The sequence below is a fragment of the Tasmannia lanceolata genome, unplaced genomic scaffold (genome assembly GCF_043159265.1).
Source record: "Tasmannia lanceolata isolate RefF3 unplaced genomic scaffold, GAP_Taslan_0.1 ptg000029l, whole genome shotgun sequence".
In the NCBI taxonomy this organism is placed as follows: domain Eukaryota; kingdom Viridiplantae; phylum Streptophyta; class Magnoliopsida; order Canellales; family Winteraceae; genus Tasmannia; species Tasmannia lanceolata.
Genome location: NW_027518706.1, coordinates 2,329,776 through 2,354,853, shown reverse-complemented (window position 1 = coordinate 2,354,853; position 25,078 = coordinate 2,329,776). Strand labels below are relative to the sequence as shown.

Here is a 25,078-nt window from a genome sequence, read left to right as displayed (position 1 = left end):
AGGCGACTCGTGCCAAATTGATGGAGTAAAAAGAGGTAGGGGCAGACCAAAAACAACTTGGGTAGAAACTAAGGAAGCAAGATTCTTCCCTGGGAGCCTTCGATTCCCGCTCTGGCAACCTTGGTAGAAATGAGGAAAGACTTGATAGCTAGGAACATAACAGAGAACATGACCTTGGATAGGATAGAATGGAAGAAAATGATCCACATAGAAGAACCCAAAGAGAACCAGGATTAGAGCCGGGTAGATTCCTTTTACCTTCTTCATGATTTTTTTCTAAAGGATTCATTTAGCCGACCCCAACTAGTTTGGGACAAAGGCTTTGTTGAGTTGAGTTGAGATTAACAGCTAGATTCACTGATGCTGGTGGAATTTGTTCTTCACTGTCCTTGACAATTTCTTCTTCCTCTCCCTCAAGTGTGGGATTCCTGTCGCCTATCTCTTCTGAACTTGAATCTAAGTTCTCTCGCATCTGCACTGATGCTGGTGGAATTTGTTCTTCACTGTCCTTGACAATTTCTTCTTCCTCTCCCTCAAGTTTGGGATTCCTGTCGCCTATCTCGTCTGAACTTGAATCTAAGTTCTCTCGCGTCGGCATCGGGCCTTGTGCCAATGTGATAGACATCATCCTACCTATTGAGTTCTTCATCGTAAGTTGATCTAACTGTGTCTCCACTATGGTGGCGAGTTTGAGGGCGTCGTTAAGAGTCCACACCACCTGCGCATCAAGACTATCTTTTATGGCTATAAGTAAACCACCCATGAAGCGTGCAACTTGCTACGATTCTATCTTCATCAAATCGCTACGCGAGGTTAAGACAAACTCCTCCGCATAATCCTTCATGGTCCGACTCCCTTGACGATATATGATCCTGGATCTTCATGCTATGTAAATCGGGTGGGACTACTTGTCCCCAATGTAACTTTCATAGGATGAATATATATGTAATTTTCCAAAAATAAACTCCCTTGACGATTATTCTGGTATTGCTGGAATAGTACTTGATCATAGTCTATCGGAAGGAATCATGCTAGCATCAATTGTTTCATCATCGACAAGTACGAATTAGTGCCTTCATATGTTCATCAGAGTTAGAGTTCTTTTCATCAAGTTGAAGCTCCACCTTTGAGCTTATATGCCACCAACTTCACCTTTTTGTCTTCATGGATCTGCATATAATCGAAAAACCTTTACACTTCAACAAGCCAATCGAGGAAATCCTCGACATGAAGTTGTCCATTGAAGTGGGGAAAGTTAATATTGAGTCGACAATTTCACTCTTGTCTGGCTCTTCTATGCCTTCCGTGTTGGAGGATCACTTTGTCAACCTCTTCATCCCTAGACTCCTCTCCACGAAGTGGTAGTCTATGATTTATCAGATGTGGTGGATCCCAAACCTGTCGACTGTGAGCCCCTTTGCCGATCATACGGTGTTCATTCACATGGATCCGACTACGCTCAAAGGCATCCGTCAATTGGGCAATCCACTGCCAGCATCTCCTGCATCGATCTTTGACTGCCCCATTCGAAAGCCTCGAATGCCGCTATTGTCATAACGCTGTTCTTCATGGCACCTCTTGAAGAATTTCTTTTGCCTGACTCGCTATTGGCCGCCATCAACCCAAGAAGAAACAAACAATTGTTTGCTTTTGGATTTTAAGAGGGCTTGGATGAGGGGCAAAAAGGGACTGGTCGGCTAGAGTTGAGGCTTGAAATAAACCCAAACTTGTAAGGGTTGTGGTTAAAAATAAAATTATAAGGGATTGGGGACTTGTGATTAATATGAAGTTTTAGGTAAGAAGGAACTGGGGTTCATCAATAAAATTTCAGGAAGTCGAAGAATTTCAGCTGCGGTTAATACGGGCCCAGAACGCAAAAAAGGTGGGGGAGAAGCAAACCGAGCATCTGATCGACCTGGACACATAAATCATTCTCGGCGTCAAGAGAGAAAATCCCTTAAGTAACTTAGTGAGTGCTTTCTAAGAAGGGCTTGTCTTGGAAGAAGAAAATTAAATTAAACTTCATTTGAAATTTTCTTAAGAAAAATACTAGTTTAGATAGGCTCATGAGTGTTTATACCTTTTATGAGACCCCTGTAGTAAGAAACCTGTGCTATGCACAGGGCCATTTTATCAGATAGTGAAGATTATTCAATGAATTATTGGTTTTTGGGACAGCCAAACCAAAAGGGCCATCAAAAGATTTAATTTATCAACGGATGGTTAAGATCATCATACCTATTCAATTTTTGGGTAATAGCCATAGATTGGACGGTTTGGATCAATGAGAAGGTCCTCCAATTGGAGTGTTCATGTGATGTATTATAAGATACTTGCTCCATTTTCTCTCCCATTTTATGAATCCCAAATCCTGTGTATGAGATCTAAAACAATCATCCGTACCAGATTAGCCATGCCCCAAATAGCACACATATTAGAAGATCCTAAAATTCAATTGTAAGATTAACATCCCTCCCTGACAGCAGGGACACATACCGTCCATCTCTTGTAACCCTCCATCTAGAGAGAGTTAGAGACACTTCTAAGGAGAAGAGACCGGGGGGGGGGGGGGGGGGGGGGGGGGGGGAGGGGGGGGGGAGCAATGTTGAAGGTTCTGTCTATTTGGGTGACACCAAGAACACAAAGAACAACGATTCTGATGCAGCCCAGCTCTGCCCCATGTTCCCATTGCCATTCCCCATCCTTAACCAGATCACCGTTCCTTCGTGAGGCTAAAAAATATATTTAAGAAAGCAAAACAAAGCCAAAAGAGAGAATCAGAAAAGGAGGAAGAAATTGGAAAAAAGAGAAACTTACTGCAATAGACAGAACACCTAAAATGAAGTAGAGATCAGAAACAATAGCTCTGCATATATTATCCACTACCTTGACCGATCTTCCCTGATATGAAGCCAGAAACTGGTTCAAACAAGAACAGCAAGCCCGAAAACCTTACGGTCAGAGATAACCTCTGTGGGTGCTGCCTTTTCTACAAATTTCTTGTTCTTTGAATCCCAGAACGGGCTAGAGAGAGAGAGAGAGAGAGAGAGAGAGAGAGAGAGAGAGAGATGTTGTTTGATTTTCCCTCTTCTTTTCATTTGACACACATAAAGCGGGAAGTGGGATGCCCTTTGATTTCCCCTATTCTTTACATTTGACGCATTTAAGCGGGAAGGGGGATGCCATTTGATTTTCCCTCTTTACCTTCGACGCATTTAAAGTGGTGTCTGTGAAAACGAAATTAGTAGTGCAAAACTGAGTTAATAGCAAAAAACTGAATGTTACGTGCTTAGTATATAACTATATGTTATAGATAGACAGATTATAAATAGATATATAGCTAGGGACCATCTCAGAAGGCATTTTGCGGACCGGTCTTTGCATGAGAGAGCAGCCACATGGCTCACTTTTCAACAGATTTTGACTTATTCATTAAATTCATCTGAAGTGGCTGGTCTCTCATGCAACAGCCGGTCTGAGAAATGCCTTCTGCGATGGTCCCTAACAAATCCCATACACACACATGCTTTATAATTAGAACCTTTCTTATTGACCTGCAATGTGATCTGGCTGTGATTCTTGGCTGCCTGCGACTGAATCTGCCTGTGGACATGCTTTGATTTTCAGTCTTCGCAGTCCATAACTCGAGTCTTTCTTTTATAATTTTAGGAGGAATCAAGATCTGTTGGTCAGCTCTACAATCATAGATTGGCAAATTTACTTGGTTGTTGTTGTGAAGGTGATGAGAGATTGCTCGTGGCAGAATATATGCCCAATGATACACTTGCAAAACACCTTTTTCACTGTAAGTTTCTGGTTGACACCATGGTGTATTTGTTGGTATAACCTATTGGCGGAGTGAGTTTTGTAACGTACTATGTTGTATTTAGTAGTTCATAATATTCTTGTACGATTCAGTCTTAACATAAAAATCATGTTTTCACTTACCAGTCTCACCCTAGCTAGTGCACTTATTAGTGTTTATTTGTTGGCCCACTGTTGGGCAGCTGCTGATCATACTCCTCCCCATGGCACTGAATATCACTATGATTGATTATCATACTATTGGTGAACCTTTGAATGTTGGTTTGGAATAGAACCATGCATACTTCTCTCCTTGGCACTATATACTACGATGATCGATTATCATGCTAGTAGTTAACCTTTGGATGTTGTTTTAGAGTAGAGCCATATATCATATTTGCTTTTGGAAGCCAATTTTCTCTTACTCCTTTAGGTGTGGTCTTCCTAAACTATTAACATTGGTTGCGTATTTAGGGTTATATTTTTTTATTTGCTTCTCCAAATCATTGGTCTTGTTTTTATGCTTGTCTTATGAGGAGTTATTTAAATTTGTGCAGTGTTAGGACCAAAAGGGTGATAGGGTTGTATTGAAACCTGGTTTTCGAAGGCACATGAAAGACGAGGAGATATAGTCCTTCATAGAATTTTTGCACATGTTAGAGTTTGCATTTGTAGGGATGGGAGGGATCGAAGTCCTTGTGTTGGTGTAGTCCCTGGTAGTGTGTTGTAGTCCATCTAGTTTTCCTATAGTTGTTGGCTTTTGTTGGACCGCATGTTTGGAAAAGATCTTAACAGTTGACCATTTAACCCTTTGTTGGTCATGGATTCCCAACATGTGCATCTTTGACTACAATACCATTTGATTATTGATTGCCCTTCCGCATCAATGTTATGGAACTTCAATTTCAACCTTTGTGGAATTCTTGGAATGTGTTGTTGTATGTTTCGTTTCAGTCAGGGCATGTACGATGGAAGTTACTTTTAGCTTCTAATATTTGGTTGATTTGGGGTGAATGCAACAATAGATTTTTCAAATAAAGATTAGATTTAAAAAAAAATAAAAAATAAAGAAGAGAATTACTACAGGAGTAAGAGAGAACATTGAGACTCTATTATTATTTCAGTGGGCAATTATTTGTGAGGATTTTCAAGGCATTAGGGGAAATAACATTAGAAGAAGCAGGAGAGAAATCTCATGCATTTTTTTTGAATAAGAAAATGATAAGTTAGAAAGGAAGAAGAAACATAGGTTGAGAGGAGAATTCCTTCATTGACAACCACAATTTAACTTCGGTGGTTGCATTTTGGTTACCCGTTGGCGTCGAGTGTCCATCAAGCAAAGAGGAAATAGGAAGAGAAAACAAGAGGATAGAAGGAAGGAAATGAAAGATGGGTAAATGTGTGTATAGGTCACTTAAGTGACATACATGCCTTATCAATTATGTGTCTTAATCAAGGGTTAGATTTTGCAAATTTTTGATACTTTTGCGTGTTTCAAGAAGTCTATTGAGTTTTGATGGGCCCTCTTTACGTTTTGACTTTTTTGTGGGTATTAGTCATTCTCTAACTGTTTTAAGTGTGATTTCAGAACCCCACAAAATTTGCAAACTGTATGAACATAAGAGAGGAGAAAGTTGAGTTCTATATTTACTTATTTAGACTTTAGAGACTAGAGAACACATTACTAATTTAGAGATTAACCGACCCGAACTAGTTTGGGACAAAGGCTTAGTTGAGTTGAGTTGAGTTGAGAGCACATATCTTTGGTTAGTTTATATTTAGATATGGCATGTCTAGGTGTACGGTCATTTTATTGCTTAAGTAAGGGTTGTAGAGAGCTATTTATACTTCTTTTGCCTCTTTTGACATCGAAAGAAGTTGTTCTAAGTTTTTGTGGCTCTCGGATGTGATGCTTTGTGGCATCATTCTTCCACGAGCTTGTTTCAATAAAGCGTCTTCTTTATTGTTGAAATCTTTAGATTCTTACTTTCCTATGGTTAGAATAAGAGTAGTTTGGCTATCAAATTGGTAATATTGCTAGTAATATTCCTGGAATTGTTTTTTCTGTGATTCTGCCAAAACATGGAAATATTTTTAGATATATTTCTCCCAACCTCCTACAAGGGTTATTGGTGGATTGATCACAGATGATGTAGAGGAGGTGAGGATTTGGGTTAGTTGGGAATTAGGGGTATTCCATTTCAGCAAAGATCTTGGCAATGGAACTGTTATGAGAAATATTTTTGGATATATTTCTCCAATTTCCCACAGGGAGTATTGGTGGATTGATTACAGATTATATAGACGAGAGGAGGTTTTGGGTTAATTGGGTGCAAGGGTTTCCTTCAAGGCAAAGACCTTGACACTAAGACAAGGAATAAAAAGTTCTCTTGTCCCAAATTCGGTGTATGTACTTGATGGAAGCAACTCTTTGAACGTGATTAGGCATGCGAGTAATGGTGAAAGGTTTTTCTCCAAATGGATCCTATTGAGGATTTTTTTTCCATGCAGTTTAGAGGAGTTTGTCTTCCATCGTGTACATCATGAAGCCAACTTGGAGGTGGACTCATTAGCTAGAGAGGGGTAGTTAGGTAGCTCCTAGCTTTTGGCTGCCATTTCCATTTTCTGGATGTACCTAATGACCATCTTGGTAAAGTTATCTATTACATGGCTTTCTCTTTCTTAACAGAATTACTTAGTGTCCATTAAACAAAAAAAACAAAAAAAGAATCATGTGAATGTAGCTATGATACCAGTCTGTCTCAGGGTCCAATGAGACATTAGAAACTATATATGCTCGATTATTTCTCTTTATTTGTCATAAAGGACCAATAAGTAATTAAGTAAACTACATACTCTCTGTATATCATTGCTTCTTTTACACAATTGTTCAAAATTCAACTAACAGGTCCTTTTGTGGATGTGCTTTTCTGATGGCCCCAAACTTGGTTACACACTTTAACCTCTTTGGATCCCCATTCAGTGTTGTGAAACAACCAATTACTCCAAAAGCTTAAGCTTTAGAGATGGCGTTATTTAATCTTTTATACTTTAACACTCCGATTCACGTGTGACCCCTCTTTTTAGGGTTGGCCTACATGTGGCACATGTGGCTCCACTTTTTTGGGTTGGCCATTAAAAAAAAGGCGGACCAGTGCACGAGGCTCCTGGCATTGTGGGGTCTGGGGAGGGCTAGATGTATGTAGCCTTACCATTGCTTTGCAGAGAGGCTGTTTCCGTAACTCGAACCTGTGACCACTAGGTCACAATGGAGCAACCTTACCGTTGCGCCAAGGCTCGCGAACTGCTCTGATACCACGTGAAACAACCAATTACTCCAAAGCTTAATCTTTGGAGATGGCTTTATTTAATCATTTATCTTTTAACAAGTGTTTAGCTTTCATTTTAGTCAGACTGTAGAATCAGGAATTTTATTCTAGTGTTATTTGTTGTTGAAATCCCAGGTAGGATGGCGCCCCCCGAGAGAGAGAGAGAGAGAGGGGGGGGGGGGGGTGAATTGGGTTTTAAATTTTTTTGCCAAAAACAATGCGGAAGCTAAAAACAAAGGCAAATTAAGCGTTAAACACAAATGAAGATAAAAATCAAATGCACACAGCCAAGGACCTACTCCACTCCACCAAGACTCTTGATGGCTTCACTAAAACGGATTCCCTTAACGGAGGGGAATCAACCCAATTACAACAGGAGAAAGCTCTGCATCTCCAAACACTCGCTCTTGAGATGACTCCGCGTCTCTTCACACTCGCCCTGTGGAGATGACTCTACATCTCCACCAACACTCGCCCAATACAATGATTTGTATGTAGAAAGAAACAAAAAAATCCCTCACAAGGGTGTACAATGATGTATAGAAGATATACAATGAAAAGCCTATGTCGACTCTCACTTTTGGATTCAAAGAGGCACAAATGGGTGTATAAACTCAAGTTGATGTTGAAATAGGTTTAGGAGTGTTTCCCCTTTGTCAAATGGGTTTACAAACTCGAGGATTTTCAAATGAAGTTTTGGAGTCTTAGAACCTACTTTAATGAGTGTTTGAACTCATATATATAGCCAAAACAAAGACTAGCCGTTGAGGGGCAAAACTGTAGTTTTTCGGCCCCAAAAGTAACTAGCTGTTGTACTCCAACGGTCATATTTTCGCGCTTGGTAGACATCTGTCCAAATGTCAGATGTCTGGTAATGGACCAGAGAGTGACAGACTTCTGGTCAAACGTTAGACGTTTGGTAATGAACCAGAGGCAAAAATACAAGCAGACGTTTGGTCAGACTTATGTCCAATTGTCAGACTTCTGATAATGGATTTCCAGATTTTTGCACTGATTTTGTAATGTTCTCTAAGGCTTGTTGTAACGACCCGGATTTGGGCAAATTTTTAGACATAATTTTTTTTTTTTTTTTGCCAAATCCCAAAACCTGAATCGCTACCCCAAAAAGGGAAACAAGCTGACTAACCAATTTTATCCCATGAGGAAAATTCACCAAATAAAATGAACAAATCTTATACCATTATGAAATTTATGGTCCATTACAATATTAAAATCCAATACTAAAAATACCATTGAATTTAAAATAAAGCTGAACTGCAACTCAAGCTAAAACACCATATCTGAATATAGCTCGACACTCTAACCAGCTCCCAATCCCGTGACATTTATAGTGTGTATTTCTGCGCGACAGAAGCTCCCATCGCTAACACCTATAGAACCTGTGGGTGGTGACAGAATCAGCAACAAGCTGAACAAGATCCCTTAATAGCTCGCAAAGTAAGAGCCACTAAATGAGATTGCATTATGAAATTATTTCTTATGATTTAGAGGATTAGCATAAGCAAAACAACTACTCATTAAAATAAAGATAAAAACAGAACAATAACTAGAACTAGAAATAGAAATAGAAATAGAAATAGGGACCAAACTTTAAAATGCAAAGATGCAAAAATAAAAATGCATGAGGCTACCCCAAGACCATACGGCATTTCAAACCGCCCTTTCATTCATTTTCTTTTTCCGTTATTTCTCATTTCATGGTATTTATATGCCGCCGTTGATCTTGACCATCTAGGCCCCCACCCATATTTGGGTGTAACCTAGGTAGGATTTCATTGGTCATCCTGTCTACCAAGTCCACCTGAATGCATTGCCAGCCCAATGTCGTATGCTCTCTTCGGGGTGGCTTTTGGCATCTCGCCCAAGGTTGGCTCCAAGGGGGCCTCCCATGTGCCTCCCTCCCATAGTATCCTATATGTGAATGCATGCTTTTTATACGTACCTCTCTGTCATGGGGGTTTTTTTCTTTTACTTTCTCCTGCATGGTTAGTGTACTACCATATTTTCAACAATTTATCAAAACAGAGCTTGCTATCCAGTTTAGCCATTTAGAAAAGAATCTAATCATACGAAATGCAATCATAATAACAAGACCATTTATGTAACTGTTACCATGAAAGCCACTATCACTTGCCTTAGAGTTTGAGTATAAAGAGATGAAGTGAATGGCTCTAAGTGTCAACCGAAAATAAACCTGTAATTATCACATCTCAAAGTGTCAATTAAATTGGTTAAAGCTAAAAGTTATTTTCTAATTAAATTAGTTCGTCTCAACCTATTTATTCTCTCCTATTATAATTAGTCATAAGTTACTCCTATGAATAGCCTAAGTCTTTCACTCTAGCAGTCACTTTTCGAGCTATATCATATTCATTATAGTTTTTATTATAAAACCATCAAGATTTAGAACCTAATATCTACAAGCTGATTTTTCAAAAGATGCATGTCAGAGAATAAAACTTCACAAAAGATGGTCAATTTTTGTTTTGGTAAAACAATTGATATAATATCAATCTTTCTATATTATAAATCTTATTTATTATAAAAACCATTGTTAATCTAATATCCGGTTCCTTTAGGTGTTGTTTTTACTAAAATCGCCCCCCAATAACTTAAAGACATTATACACATATATTAAACTATATGGAAAAACATATGTACATATTATGTTACAGGTCTCCAAAAGGATTAAAAAAAAATAGTTTTTAAAACCCTTTGTCCTTGCTGATTTTCTAGAAAACCAGCACTTTAGGGCTTAGTAAAACATATATATATATATATATATATATATATGAGAGAACATTTCCTACACACTTGTGTAGGTAAGTTATAAAATACTTGAGTAGAGAATCTACACAAAACAGCCCATAATCGCGCTATTTTTATGTTGATCTCGTATGAATAGCAGCCCTTAAAATATATTTAATGTACCTACATCACACTTTTCAAGAAAAACAACACACGTACTATATACGACAAGTACACATTGAAATCTGTACATAATAATCATTGTTATATGCTGATTTTTGATAAAAACAGTGAGAAATACATACAAAAAAAAGCACACGCATAGGATAGATCGTTTAAAACAAATCTCTTAACACTTTGGGTTACTATTAGTGGAGTTTACATAAAGAAAATATAATATACACGAATTTAAGGCATAAAACTTTGAAAAGAAATTCAAAAATAAGGTTATTGATCCTTAAAGAAAACAAAAACTTCAAGAAAACATCGAATTAATCAAAGAAATAAGAAAAAGCACATGTCTCGGGCATTTACTCGAAGACGAAAACCGAATCGATGAAAACCCTAGCCTTCCTCTTCTTTTCTTCTCTTTTTTTTTCTTTTTCTTTTTCTCTCTCTTCTTCTTTGTTTAAATTTCCAAAATCTTTCTATTTTTAGTAATTCGAACTTATTATAAATAGTAATCCAGAAATTTACTATAAATAATAAATCCGAAATTTTACTATAAATAGTAATACGAAAATTACTATAAATAGCAAATCCGAAATTACTATAAATAGCAAATCCGAAATTGCTATAAATAGTAAATCCGAAATTTACTATAAATAGTAAATCTGAAAATTACAGATTTAATTATCTAATTTTAGATGAAAATTTCATATTTGAAACCTTAGTTTTGTCATGCTTTTGAAATAGTTTAGGGTACTTACTTGTATGATGACAAAAGCCCAAAAGAAGTGAAGACAAAAGCCAAATCCTTCCTCCTTCTCTCCTCTCTCTCTCTCTCTCTCTCTCTCTCTCTCTCTCTCTCGTTTTGGGCGAGCGCTTAAATTGAGAGAAAAACCCACGTTTTGGGTTTTTATAAAACCCATCTTTGTGGTGTTTTAGGTTTTTCCTAATTAGGACTCCTAATTCTAGTCTATTTCCTATTATAATCCATCCACAAAAACTAAGTTTCATTTTAATTTAGGTCTCTTTAATTCTTATCTTATTACTTAAGTTAACTAAAAAGGAACATACTAAATATTAATATTGGCACTCCAAAAAAATTGCCTAATAAGACAAAACTAGTAATTATGCCTAACCCTAATAGAAAAAAGGTCATAACTTACTCAAATCACGTCTGAATCGCTAAATCTTGGGTCCGTTGGATATGTATTCGAAATACCCATCTACTGGGACCAAAATCATGTCGAACGAACAAGATTTGATGCCCCAAAAATTGGTTATACTAAAAAAACGAAAATACACTGATTTTTGGTCTGGGGATCTACGGTCCATATTTAATTAAGGTTATTAACTTTCTAGGCCCGTGTGGGGCCGGGTCTTTACACTTGTTCCAAGTTATTTAGCATGTTTTAAAATCCTAGTTGAGTGCCTCTTAAAACCTTAGGTGCGATGGACTTTTACAATCTATCAAATGACTTGACTTGAACTGAAGGTCTTCATAAAGGTCTTCATTCTTCAAGTCTTCAAGTTCCCCATCTCTTGGATCTTCTAAGGTCCACTTAAGCTCCAAGTTTCCATTCTGCTTGCCTTAGATCCAAGCTTCCTTGATCCATAATGTCTGATTGAAATGATCTACATTTTCATGCACTAAAACATCAAACACGTTAGAGACAACAACACAAATCAACTTGTGTTTGGAATCATCAAAACATAGAAGATTGCCAAGGTGTGAACTGTTGGGCTTACAGTTGTATTGTTTTATGTTCTACACATAACAGTGTTTTTGATCTCTTCATACACAGGGGAAGAACAACCTATGAAATGGCCAATGAGATTGAGGGTGGCTCTTCATCTTGCACAAGCTTTAGAATATTGTACTAGCAAAGGGCGTGCCATTTATCACGACTTTAATGCCTACAGAATTTTATTTGATGAAGTATGGTATCACTCATTGATTTTGCTGCCATCCCTTCTTTTGCAGTTAGGCTTTATATATTCTCTTATCATATGTTAGTATTTTGCAGGATTGTAATCCTAGGCTTTCTTGTTTTGGCATGATGAAGAACAGTCGGGATGGAAAGAGCTATAGTACTAATTTGGCATTTACCCCTCCAGAGTATTTGAGAACTGGTATGTACCACTTTAGAGCCAGAAGCTTGGTCGTGCATTAAGTTTTTCTTGGGGAGGCTTTTGTTATTAGTTATGATATGCCAATGTGATGTTCTTTTATCCTCTGTATTGCGGTGGCTCTTCTTGTGATCTTCATGGACTTGACTTTAATGGTTGACTCAGTGGCTTCCAATCAGGGTATAATTGAGTCCAGTGAGTTTTCAAGTCATCTCATCAAGTTATGCCATGGATTCTTAATACTGTGACCATTATTTCTGGACCTATCTAAATGTTGTTTCTTTTAATGATCTAGGTTCCAGAGCATTTCTTTCTTCTTTCTTGTGCATGCTTGCTTGCATTTGTTCGCGGTGCAGTCTTATATATCTACTGGATGTATTTAGCCGTTTGCTGAAAAAAGTTCCCTCTTTTTGACATTTTCTTATTTTGGTATGGAAATTATTTTCTTTTTATTTAGTTTATTGGGTATTTATTGGCAATAGAAAAATAGTAATAAGTATTCTGTGTATAAATTTTAGAGTCAATGAAAAGCTTAAGTTTGTTTTATTGTAACTTTTAACTTTTAATATTTTTTTTCCTGTTTTGGTCAAATAGAAAAGAGTCTTGGCAGTAATTGTCTTGTCCATGCCGATGAGATGCCCACTGTACGTGTGGGTGCATAGTGTGTGTGATTGGTTCACCTTGAGACCGTAGACATTTTTTAGTTGCACATCAATGAAGATCTTGTACAGTTCATCAATACTTGCAATTGCAAATATGGATGGCCATTTTTTTTAGAAAATGGCTAAAAATACCCTTTTCCAGGTGAGTGGTTAGGATTGCCCACTCGATGCGGGACCATACAATCCCAAGTGGCCCACTAGGTCAATGTTCCCAATTTCTGAACTCACGCTCTGCTTGCTTAGTGAAGCCTTGAAAAACTATTGGTGTGAATATTACTCACAAACTCTTATAGAAGAGCTTGCTTTGAATGGAGTTAGCCTTGTTTGGTTATCTTGTAAAATAGCCTATTTCAATCGTATATTATTTTGATAGTTTGTCTTTTAGCAACATCTTCAACATTAATTGTGTCATTTAAATTATTTTAACATTAATGTGATATTGTTACTAATATTTTGTCAGTGAAACTATTCTATTCTATGTATGTGATATTCTCAAATTTCTACTTCATGATTATTATTTTGAGTTTACTTGCTTTATCGAGATCATTGCACTGATTTTGGAGTCATACTTGACAATTTTTTATATAATTCCTGCACTTCTGCCTAGTGCTATGTATCTTTGTCGCTGCTTTTATGTGACATTATTGGATTGTTTATTATGCTGGATAGTGTGTTAGCATGCAATTTGATCTTTTACTATTTGGTGCTCATTGATTATTTTTTAGTCCTAGTAGTTCAAATGGTTGTTTTTTTTATCAGTTGTATGATCTTTTTCTGTTTTTTATCATCTGTAGGAAGAATAATACCAGAAAGTGTCGTGTATAGTTTTGGCACTCTTTTGCTTGACCTTCTTAGCGGGAAGCGTATTCCTCCTAGCCATGTAAGTTACATATTTCTTGCATAAATAGTGCTGATGGTATTGTATAAAATGTGACTTGCTATGTGATTGTAATATTTAGGAAGTGTGATATTATTGTATTTAATATGTGCACATAAAAAGTTCTTCTGGCATGGATATGGAATGAACTCTAGCTCAAGTAAACACTTCATAGCAAGTCTAGGAGTCTGGTTGCACACCTGGAAAGTGGCCAACTAAATCAGAACACATCTGTATATTCTTAAGTGCCCAGAAAAGGCCAGCTAGTATCTATTGATATATGTTAATTTTATAGCAGTGATAGAGATTTCAAGCATGCTGGTAACAATGTAAAGGGGGTAAACTGTACTAAAAATGCAAACAGATGTGATGTTGTAATTTATGCAATATAATAAAACATATTTGGACAAGTTTCTGTTCCTGATATGTAGCCCATGCCTTTTTATTAAGGAAAAATTATTGAGAGAATACATACGAGCACAAGACCACTTATATATAAGCTGAAAGCATTAAGGAGGCAATGGGGAAAGTAGAGATGTAACTTCATTGGGAGTAAACGTGAAGCATTTATTAAGCCCCACTGTAAGGGAACGAGGAGTGTATAGAAAGAGATATGGTTATTGAAAAAGTATAAAAGATTAACTAACACCATCTCCAACAGCTTAAGCTTTTGTAGTAACTGGTTGTTTCACATGGTAGAGCAAAGGTCATGAGTTCAAGCCTCCTTGATATTAAAAAATCCTCATGTAATGGCCAACCCAAAAAAAAAGGGGGCCACATGTGCCATGAGTAGGCCAACCCTAAAAGGAGGGGCCACACTTGAGGGGAGTGTTAAAGTATAAAGGATTAAATAACTCCATCTACAACCGCTTAAGCTTTTGGAGTAGCTGATTGTTTCACAGTTATAATAGGCCAGGGAGGAAGGGTTAATGCATGTTATGATTACAAGTAATTCAAGAGGACTTACGCCACAGGTTGAAATTACAAGTTTTTCGGACTAATAAATTTATTGGCTTGATGTTTTATTTATTTAGACTTAATGTTTAAGCATCTGAAAAAGTTCACATAGGTTCTATTTGAAACTTAAGATAGTCAGCTTTTAAATACCCTCATTTGGTTATCAAGAGAGGAAAACATTCTTTAGGAAAAAAAATCACCTTTTCCCCCTCTAGGAAAAAATAATCACCTAAATATGAAGTGTACTCTTAGTTAAGAAACGTGCTTATGCTAAATTTGGGAAGTGAGAAGAATTTAGCTTCCGACCCAACTAAATTCTCAATAATCCCTGTACTGCTTTAGAATGGACCAAGTTTTATGAAAGCGTTATTTCTCCAAAAAAAAGGGAACCAAAAGAGGCATTATTCCAGTATGTTGTTTCGATAATTAGAACAAATAACGAGCCAATCATGGCAATGAACACACAAGACATTCACGATTGAACTGAACAAGCATTAATCCAAACTAGTGTATAGCTGAAATCGAAGAGTTATAGATAGAGGTGTTGGACACTGGCACAACCATTTGGGACTATAAAGGGTTTGCATTGTGCTAGCATTATCATAACAGGTTTGGGGCCGAGTATAATCGAGTACTCTTTTGAGGATCTTGGTAATTGAAATGTACTGATGTGCTGGACCGAACCCACACAGGGATGTGTTATATAATAAAACAATCAGTTTGTTATCTAGGTCCCTTCGTTCTGGATTTTGAGAATTGATTGCGCCCAAAACTGATTTTTGGACTCAAGATTGCATTTAATTTTGGAGTGGATAGAATAGAAAGAAGATTGGAGACCTAGAAGAGAAACCTTGTTTCAAAAGGAGGGAGACTAACTCTGATAAAGTCGGTGCTGGCTAATATTCCGGTCTATTTCCTATCCTTATTTAAGTGCCCAGTAAGTGTGGCATTGAGGATCGAGAAGATTCAAAGGAGATTTCTATGGGGAGGAGCAAACACCAAAAATGGAATTCCACTAGTTAAATGGGAAAATGTATGTGTTCCAATAAAAAAAGGAGGTTTGGGATCAAAAGAATTAAGGGATTCAATAATGCCCTATTGAGTAAATGGCTATGGAGATTCGGGAAAGAGGAACTTTCATTGTGGGTGAGGGTTATTGGAAGCAAATATGGGTCTCTTTCAAGAAATTGGGAATCAGATGACTCTTATGAGAAGAGGGGAGTAACATCTTGGCGGGATATTCTTGGTTTGAGGCAGAAATTTCGAAAGGGTTGTTGCTTCAAGGTTTATTCTGGCCATAGGATCAGATTCTGGCTCGATACGTGGTGTTCCGAGGATCCTTTGAGCCTGTTATTCCCTGATTTACTTTTGGTGGCTGCAGATAAGGAGGTTCTAGTGTGTGAGTGTTTTGAAAGAGTTGAGCAGAAGGTAGTATGGTGCTCGAGATTTAGAAGAAACTTTTTTGAGAGGGAATTGTCCTCCCACTCGAACCTGTTCGAGATCATTGAAAAATGCTATATAAAAAGATCGGGAATGGATAAAAGAATTTGGACTTGGTTCCCTTCTGGTGTTTTTCGGTCAAATCTTGTTATGCTCGGCTGGTTGTTGGTGAGGAGGATTGTTTATCGGCAAAGGTTTGGTAATTTCATTGTCCCCCAAGAGTAGGCTTCTTCGGATGGTCTGTTAGTTGTGATCGAATTCAGACTATGGATTTCCTAAGAAAAAGAGGAATGTGGTTAGTGGATCACTGTCCTTTATGTTTGCAAGATGGTGAGTCCATTGATCATTTGTTTTTGCATTGTAGGTTTGCTAGAGAAATCTGGGGTCTAATTCTGTCGAGATTTGGTATCCATTGGGTCTTTCCAAGATCAATCTCCCAATTGCTTAAATGCTGGGATTTTGTCCCTTGGAAGAAGCAGGGGAAGGTTTTATGGAGGATATGCCTTTTGGCCACGTGGTGGTCGATTTGGAAGGAAAGAAATGGAAGAGTATTTGAAGGGAAGGTTAAATCAGCTTATGGAGTTTATTTGAGAATAATTGCAGTATCCATCCAATGGGCGAGGAGCATCCCAATGTTTTGTTGCGTCTCAGCCTTCGATCTATGGGAGGGGTGGCAAATAGTCTGTAATGAGGCGACAATCAAACCTAAGGTAATTCAAAAGTGAAATCCACCCCCGATTGGATATTTCAAGCTAAACTCTGATGGTGGTAGTATGGGCTTTTTCTGGCCCCTGTGGTATTACAGACTCTAATGAGGCGGAAGTCAATGCCGCTTATTCGGGTATTTTACATTTGGACAAAGAAATTATGGATAAAGTGATTGTAGAAGGAGATTCTTCCAATGTTGTGAGATGGATTTCGGGTTCTGCTCCCCCTCCATGGAGATTTCTTAACATGGTTGAGGAGATTTCAGATTGGGTGATGGGATCTTCTGCCTCCTTCGTGCATATTAGGAGGTCTGCTAATGGTGAAGCTGATTTATTGGCCAAAGGAGGAATCAATAGAGTGTGTTTGGAGTGGTTTGATTATATGCCGCCATAATTGTTATTTTTATTGTTGTTTTTTTCTCCCTCTGTAATTTTCTTCGGGGACCATCTCATTTCCTTTTTAATATATTACCATTTCAAAAAAAAAAAGGATTGCATTTAATTTTGAGTCCCATAATCAGTTTTGGACCCAAAATCAGTTCTCAAAATCCAAAATGAACAAGGCCATAGAAAATCATCTCTAACGTAGAGTACTCACAAGCAGTGATAGTTCTTGATGACCATAAAAGTTGACATTGACATCTGATTATGTCTGTCTATCCAAGGCACCTCTTAATACCTTCCTTTCTTTCTCTCTTTATTTTCCTGGATCAATCAACAACAGGAGAATGGTCTTGCCACTCAAATTAATCATATTCCAACCATGTCCTTTGTGTTAGCTGATTTGTTTTACTTAGGACAAACTGGTATGGCGGCATGCTTAGTTCTAAGAGTGGCAATACCACTCCCCTTAACATAATCCTATTTATTTAAAAAAAATCCTGTTTATTCTGCTTTGTAGGTTTTCTGCAACCGTAATCTGTTTTTGCATCCATTTTATTTTCCTCATATGAACTTTTCTATGTTGCGTTTATTCAACTGCAATTTTTAGCAGGATGGCTTCCACCATATATTTTCTTGCTCGTTATGTTCTAGAGTTAAAGAGCTAAGGTCATGGAGTTCGGTGAGAATGATAGAAGAAACATTAGAATTAGCGAGTGGCCTAGAAATTTTCTTTTATCATATCATGTACACAGGGAAGCTAAATAGGTTGCGGATTTCCTTGTGTTGGACAGACTATCATGGCTTTTGTTGTGATTGGAAATCTCTTCCGGTATTATAATTTTTCCTTGTTTTCAATAGATTTTTTTGGCTAAATTTTCAAAAAAAATGTATCCTTTTTTTAATTAGCTCCACCAAAAGATAACTGATGAATATCTTATTCTTATATGGGCCTGTAATGGTGACATACTTTAACCAAAATTGTTGCGTTGCGAACTTACCTTATGTTGTGTACATTATGTAACTTGTTTTTTTTTTTTTTTTTCATTTTTATGATGGGTTTTTTTATACTGTATTAATGCATTTTCTGCTTCTAATGAACTGTGCATAATTTCTATACAGGCATTTGACCTCATAAGGGACCGGAATTTTCAGACACTAACAGATTCCTGTTTAGAAGGACAGTTTTCAAATGCAGATGGCACCGAGTTCGTGCGCTTAGCTTTTCGGTGTTTACAATTTGAGCCCCGAGAGCGGCCTAATGCAAAGTCATTAGTGGCTGCATTGGCTTCTCTTCAGAAGGAAATCGAGGTGTGTTGTTTCTCTTAAGAAGAAAGTTATCTCAAATAGTGGAGCCTCTAATTCTTTCTGCAAACTTGGTGCTCATTGCTGCTATCTCGGTCAGTTTCTGTGTCTTCACCTATGCTTCTGTTGGGTGCTACATTTTTGGCTAGTTCCATTCTTTCTTTCTTTTTTTGGAATGGTTGGCTAGTTCCATTCTTACTCATTGATTTTGTTTAGAACAGTTTCTATTTTTATTTTATTTTGAACTGAAAACAAAGGAATGCTCTTGAGCCTTGAACCCATGACCTTTAATATAGAAAATCAAATTACTTTCCAACCTACCTAAATCTATTTTCAAATACGACAGCTAACAGTTTCTATATATTTTTTTACCGTCTTCTATGTTGAGTGCAGTTGAATGTTACATTTTGGGTAATTCCATATCTACAAGTCAATTGATGGACAATAACTTGCTACACTACCATTTCATTTTAATCAGTATTTACTCTAGTGCTTAACATACCACGTAGTTTTCTTTTCCTATATTTCATTACGTGAATCGTCAGTCGTCCCTGTAGTGATTTTAAGACATTCTGAATCGTGGAAAGGCGGCTGCCTAGCTAGTTCTCTCTGCTTGGAGGAATTCATTTTCCTGTCAGAGAACCTGCATGCATAGTTTAAATTTCGTAATCTTGACCTGACTTCTCTAAGTGAGTCGAGCTTTTCCAGTGGAGTGTTAGAAATAACACATAAGATAAACATATTGTTATGGTGTATATATCATTAATGGCACTTCTGATTAAATTGCTGCCATTATACAAGTGTAGGATTGGGGTTGTAATCATTCTAATTGAGCAAAGGAAACCCCAAGACCAGTTTCTGTTCTCTCTTCTTCTCGTCTTCCTTCACTCTCCCTCTCTTCACATGTCAGTTTATTGAAGATTTAACATGGTATCAGAGCTAAGGTGATCAAGACCAAGGGAAGTTCTTCTCTCGATCAAAAGACTTGCTAGCACATATCTAGAAATTCTCTCATCTCTATTGTCTTCTTCCATCCCTTCGAACCCCACCCTAGCATCATCAGCCTCGTTACTCTTCATCATTACTATTTGAAACTATAATCCACACAGTCCTCTTCTGAAACCTACTTTCCTCTTTACGAAATCCTAATTCTACCCTTCAACTTCCTTTGAATTCAAAATCCCAATCGCTACCTATCTTCCATTCACAACCTTAATCTATTCAAATGATTCATTTGAAATCCTAGTCTCCTTCCATACAAACCCCTAAGTAAGGTTTAAAAAAATAACCATTCAAAAAAAAAAAAAAAAAGGTTTAAAATTTCGGTTTTGGTTTTGGTTTCGGACAAAGCCGAAACAGAAATTTCGGTCATTTGGGCCATGTTGAGAGTGGTCGTATTATATGCCTCCCTTATGGAGGGGTATTTCTGTCCTTCTATATATCCACATTCTCTCTCTCTCTCTCTCTCTCTCTCTCTCTCTCTCTCTCACACACACACACACACACACACACACATATTTCGTGTGAGAGAGATAACTCTTAAGCAGATTTTCTCCCATCTCATCTCATCTCTTCTCCATCTCTCTCTCTCTCTCTCTCTCTCTCTCTCCAATGTAGACTCGACATGGTATCAGAGCTCAAGGTTGAAGATCGACTACTCCATCCTTGAAAGAAACCATACTCCAAAACCCTAACCATATAAACCCTGAAACTATAACGCTAGCCCTAGAAACCCTAAAACTATAACCCTAACCCTAGAAACCATTGCCGCCACCCCTTTCTAACCCTAACCAGTGCCGCACCACCTCTAAACAGAATCACGCCCCTCCTTTTCTTCCTACCAGTGCCGCACCACCCAAAACCTTTTCTCCCAACCCCACGCCACTCGCACCCTTCCTTTTCCCACTTCACATTGTCGCACCACCCAAATCTCTGTCTCTCCATCTGTTCCACCCTATGGACCATTCACACTCATCCCATTCTGTTTCGCATCCTCACACCCTACTTGAAACCCTTTTCTTTGATTCTCACACCCTTAAAACCTAACCCTAACCCTAATCTTTACTACTCATGATCTAAACACTCATCGTTTCTTCTTTTTATGATTCTCTGCTATTATTGGTGTATGTATGTGCTGTAGTTGTCTCTTTATCTCCTGGAACAACGTGTTGATGTATGTGATCTCGTTTGATGGTGGTTGGTTGTTGGTGAAGCTTGTAGGTAACTTGTGATTTGTATTGGTGGTAGGTTTGTGGTCACTTAATGTACTTTGACTGGTTGTTGTTGATGGTAGTTGGTCTGTTGAACAAACACATGTTGGCAGCCATAGTTGGCTTTGAGAGGCATGAAAACGTCAAGCTGCTGACATAAAGAAATAAACTGCTCATAGTGAGTCTCAAGAGACATGTCACCACGACGCAGACGCATCAATTCCAAATAAGTGGCACAGATACGGGTGAGATTCTCAACTCCAGACTAGGTCAAGGCAGTGTGATCCCAGATCTCCTTTGCAGTCGGGAGGAGTATCATGGCGGATGAAATGACAGGGGTCATGCTCTGCCAGAGAAGACTCCGAATCATTGCATCTTCCTGTTCCCAGCAAGTATACGTAGGGTCCTTGGGCGGAGGGGGATCTTGACGAAGAAAACTGACCTTATCCCGTCCATGGAGATATGTCTCAACTACAACTTTCCAGGGTAAGTAGTTGGTTCTATCAAACTTGGCAATGTTCAGCTGTGGGTAAGAACCCTCCACAGGTGCCAAGCTAGGAGAAGAAGAGAAAGAAGTAGCCGGTGATGAGCACGGACCTCCGTGGTCATGCCAAGTGAGGGATCCACAATGACAGGTGGATCCATAAGGACAACAAATGACGAGAGAGCTGAAATACCCACAACCAACGGCTACAAAGAGTGGAAAAAGAGTAATGGACAAAATCAACTAATCAAGGCGATGTCTCATAGCACGGCGTCAAGGGCCAAGGATAGAGATGGAGACACTACGGAAGAAGGCATAGAGAGCCTCGAAGACATAGGAAAAAAAATAGGAAGACTTCAGAGCCGCGGAGAAAAGAGGAGAATTTTGTTAGAGATGGAATGCATGAGGTAAGGAAAGAGGGTACGGTTTGGAAACAAAAAGGGAAGAATGGGTCACAGGGTGAAGAAGACAGAAGTTCGGAAGGGATTAATATGGGAATGATGAAAGAAGGGAAGGAGGTGTAGGTAACCACCAGTACTAAGGGATTAATATGGGGTACGGGGTCGTACGGGAGGGGAGGAGGAGTCGTACGGAAGGGGGTTGTGATAGGGGAGGAGGGGAAGAGTCGTACTGGAGTGGGGGGTTGGTTACGGGTTGAGTTGGGTCGTCGAGAGAAGAGGGGGGTATGGGTTACGATATACGAGAGAGAGGGGATGGGTTACATGTGGAGTGGGGTTGTACGGGAGAAGAAAGAGGGATGGGTTATGGGAGTACAGGAGAGGGGGATGGTGACGGATGAGTGGGGATGGGTACGGGTGAGGGTAGGGCCAAAGGAGGAGAGCCGTAAGGGATTGAGGTGTGGTAGATGGATTTGGCTTTGGGTGGAGGAGATGGAGAAGATGGAGGTTGGGTTTGTCCCTAGGGATCAGAAACCTAGGAAGCACGGGTACTCTCCCGGGGCTCCCGCACCCGCACCCGACACGTATGGGGTGCGGGTACGTCCGGGTACGCCCCGGGTACGTCCGGGGTGCATTACTTAAGATTTACATGTAAATAACGGAATACGCCCCTTTTGGATTTCTTAAAAATAGTTTCAACACCCAAATCTAAAAGGAAAAAAAGTCAACTCTCCAGTTCTAGTACAAAATTCAAAGAAAAACGGTCGGGTCAAAATTTTAACTTTCTTAACTTCCAAACGGTGGGGTATTTTTCAAATTTTAAAAATTCATAAAATCTATCGTGTCCAAACATTATTAAATCCCAAAAGTCCGGTAAAAAAAATCTCATAATTTGGTCTCTAAAAATTATTCATCTTGTCAAGCACTGGTCAACACACTGGTGACAGACTTTTTTTTCTAATGAATGATGTATTGATGCCTCATGTTATGAAATATGGAACTTAATCACTTATGGAATGAAGAGTAATAGTAGAATTTTCCATTTTGGTGATGTTATTGTTATTTAATTGCTCTACAATTTTTTTTTAAATTTTTTATAAATATATAATAAAATATTAAAATATATTATTATATTCGGCGTACCCGAACGTACCCGCACCCGGTTTTTTTGGCAAATCACGTACCCACGTACCTGTGTCGTGTCGTACCCGCACCCCGTACCCGTACCCGTGCTTCATAGTCAGAAACCCTAGGGCTCTGATACCATGTTACGTGAGCGAAAGAGAAAATGAGAATAGTGAGTTAGGGCTGTCTCCCCCTCACTGATTTATTTATATACTTAAAAGAAAGGTACAATTACTAGAATGCCCATAGGCTTATTCTAACACCCCAGGGTTAGGATTTTAGGGTTTAAGATCTAAGAGGTATCTTAAATCTGTATCTTGATTTGAAGTTATAAATTTAGGGTTTTAATCTATGCGATTTTTTCTTTTTACAAGATTTGATCTATGATTAATAGCCTCCATGATTTTTTAATAAATACTAAGACATACGTATGAAAATTTTCCATGGATCTATGTATTAAATAAATTCGTTAATATATAAATGTATAAAAAACTCAAGAGCTTTGGTAAATAAAATATGATGATTGATTTTTGGAATTAATAACTGAAATGTATATAAAAGATCATGAGTTTCGTATTTATATTTATTCCTAAAAAAATTCATCAGTTGATTAAATATTTATCAATCATGGTTTTTTGTGTATGTAAATTAATTTCCAAAAAATAAACTATTGAATATTTCTACTTAAAAACATGATTTTCGTAATTATAGACTAAATCAGAAATTAAATAATTGATATTTCTCATTTAAAAACATTATTTTCGGATTTGTATTAAATCTGAAAAATATAATAATCATTAAAAATATTAAAAACTGTTATTTTCGGAAATTTAATAATTCCAGAAAATTAGTAGTTAAATAAAAATATTAAAAAATCAGGATTTTCGTATATTTAATAATTTCAGAAATTAATAGTTAAATAGCTATATTAAAAATCAGTATTTTCGTATATTTATTAAAAACAAAAAAAATTAACAGTAATGTGAATACATTAAAAATCAGCATTTTCACATAATAGTAAATTCCGGAAAAAAAAATGAAATAGTTAGATAAATATGTTAAAAACAATAATCTGCTTGCATGTCATGCAACATTTTAGCAATGTAGAATGTGTTTTTATAGATGGACGACCTTGTACCTGAACTGATTTGCAGGGAAAAATAGCATGTGGCATGGTGCCTTGTAGTACTTGGAGTGCTCCTACTCTAGCTCTTTAAATGTCTTCCTATTTGACAGAATGGATTTCTTTTTGGATCTTACATAGTTACATCTCTTATACTAATGTGATGCTTATTTAAACTTTTTTGCTTCATATCTTCACGTACAACATTCATACATGTTGAGGACCCAATCATTTATTCTCAATGCCTAAAATTATTTGTTATTCGAACTTGGATTTAGGGTCGTCATATAATAAGCAGATTTTTTTCACAGGTTCCTTCTTATGAGTTGATGGGTCTGCTGGCACATGTTTCTGCGTCCTCATTGCAGACAGCATCTCTATCTCCACTCGGCGATGCTTGCTCGAGGATGGATTTGACAGCGATACACGAGATCTTAGAAAAGATAGGCTACAAAGATGATGAGGAAACAACAAATGAGGTATGCTTTTGATGGTTCAGTTTGAGAGAAAAGTACAGAAGACTGAGCTGGCATTCTTCGCCATTTGGTCCTCTCTCTCTCTCTCTCTCTCTCTCTCTCTCTCTCTCTCTCCTAGAGCCACATATGTTTTCACCCTCGTGTATACATTATAAATATATACTCATGTCTTTCGTGTAAACCTTACTAGAAATGCAGAGGAGGAAGCAGGGCAAGATGCCTTGAAGCATCAGATTTCGGATACGTATCAATCACCTTAAAGTCTGATACATATCGGATAATGTCATCCAATATAAACACTCAAACAATAAGATTACGTGTTTTGGATGGGAAGTGGATGTATTGGTCAGATATGTCTAAAATCCCTTATGCTAGTGCTACTTGTTGTCTAATATATGCTATGGACTGTATGAGGCCACATATTGCACATGTGAAATACAAAGGAAAAGAAGAAGAGTGGAGGAGACAAAAAAAGATATTTGTGATACTATCTCCCAAGCATGGGGACATCTCTCTTTTATTATGAATCAACATAAAAGGAAAAGAATTACAAATATTTTTTTAATAAGGAGCTTAAATGCAAAATAAGTCAGAAACACAGTAGCATTTATGTGCATATAGCATTTCTTATTGGAATAGTGTTAATTGTTAAATTTCTACCATTGCTCCAGATGGAGAAGCATTATATTCATCTCTCGTTTTGGGAGATAGATTGTATTTGGTCTTCTTGGACAGT

At 37.7% G+C, this 25,078-nt stretch overlaps 1 protein-coding gene across 7 annotated transcripts in view; it reads left to right on the top strand.

Moving 5' to 3' along the window:
• Positions 1–25,078, top strand: part of LOC143858897 (putative serine/threonine-protein kinase BSK3) — a 39,705-nt gene that overhangs the window by 4,456 nt on the left and 10,171 nt on the right. For 6 of the 7 annotated variants that reach the window (XM_077369586.1, XM_077369584.1, XM_077369587.1 and 3 more), the window contains 6 exons: positions 3,670–3,805; positions 11,873–12,006; positions 12,095–12,200; positions 13,654–13,739; positions 18,344–18,532; positions 24,178–24,345. In XM_077369586.1, coding sequence (XP_077225701.1) covers positions 3,670–3,805; positions 11,873–12,006; positions 12,095–12,200; positions 13,654–13,739; positions 18,344–18,532; positions 24,178–24,345 — 819 coding nt within the window. The remainder of the gene's footprint in view (positions 1–3,669; positions 3,806–11,872; positions 12,007–12,094; positions 12,201–13,653; positions 13,740–18,343; positions 18,533–24,177; positions 24,346–25,078) is intronic. The other variant, XM_077369588.1, reaches the window with a different exon arrangement.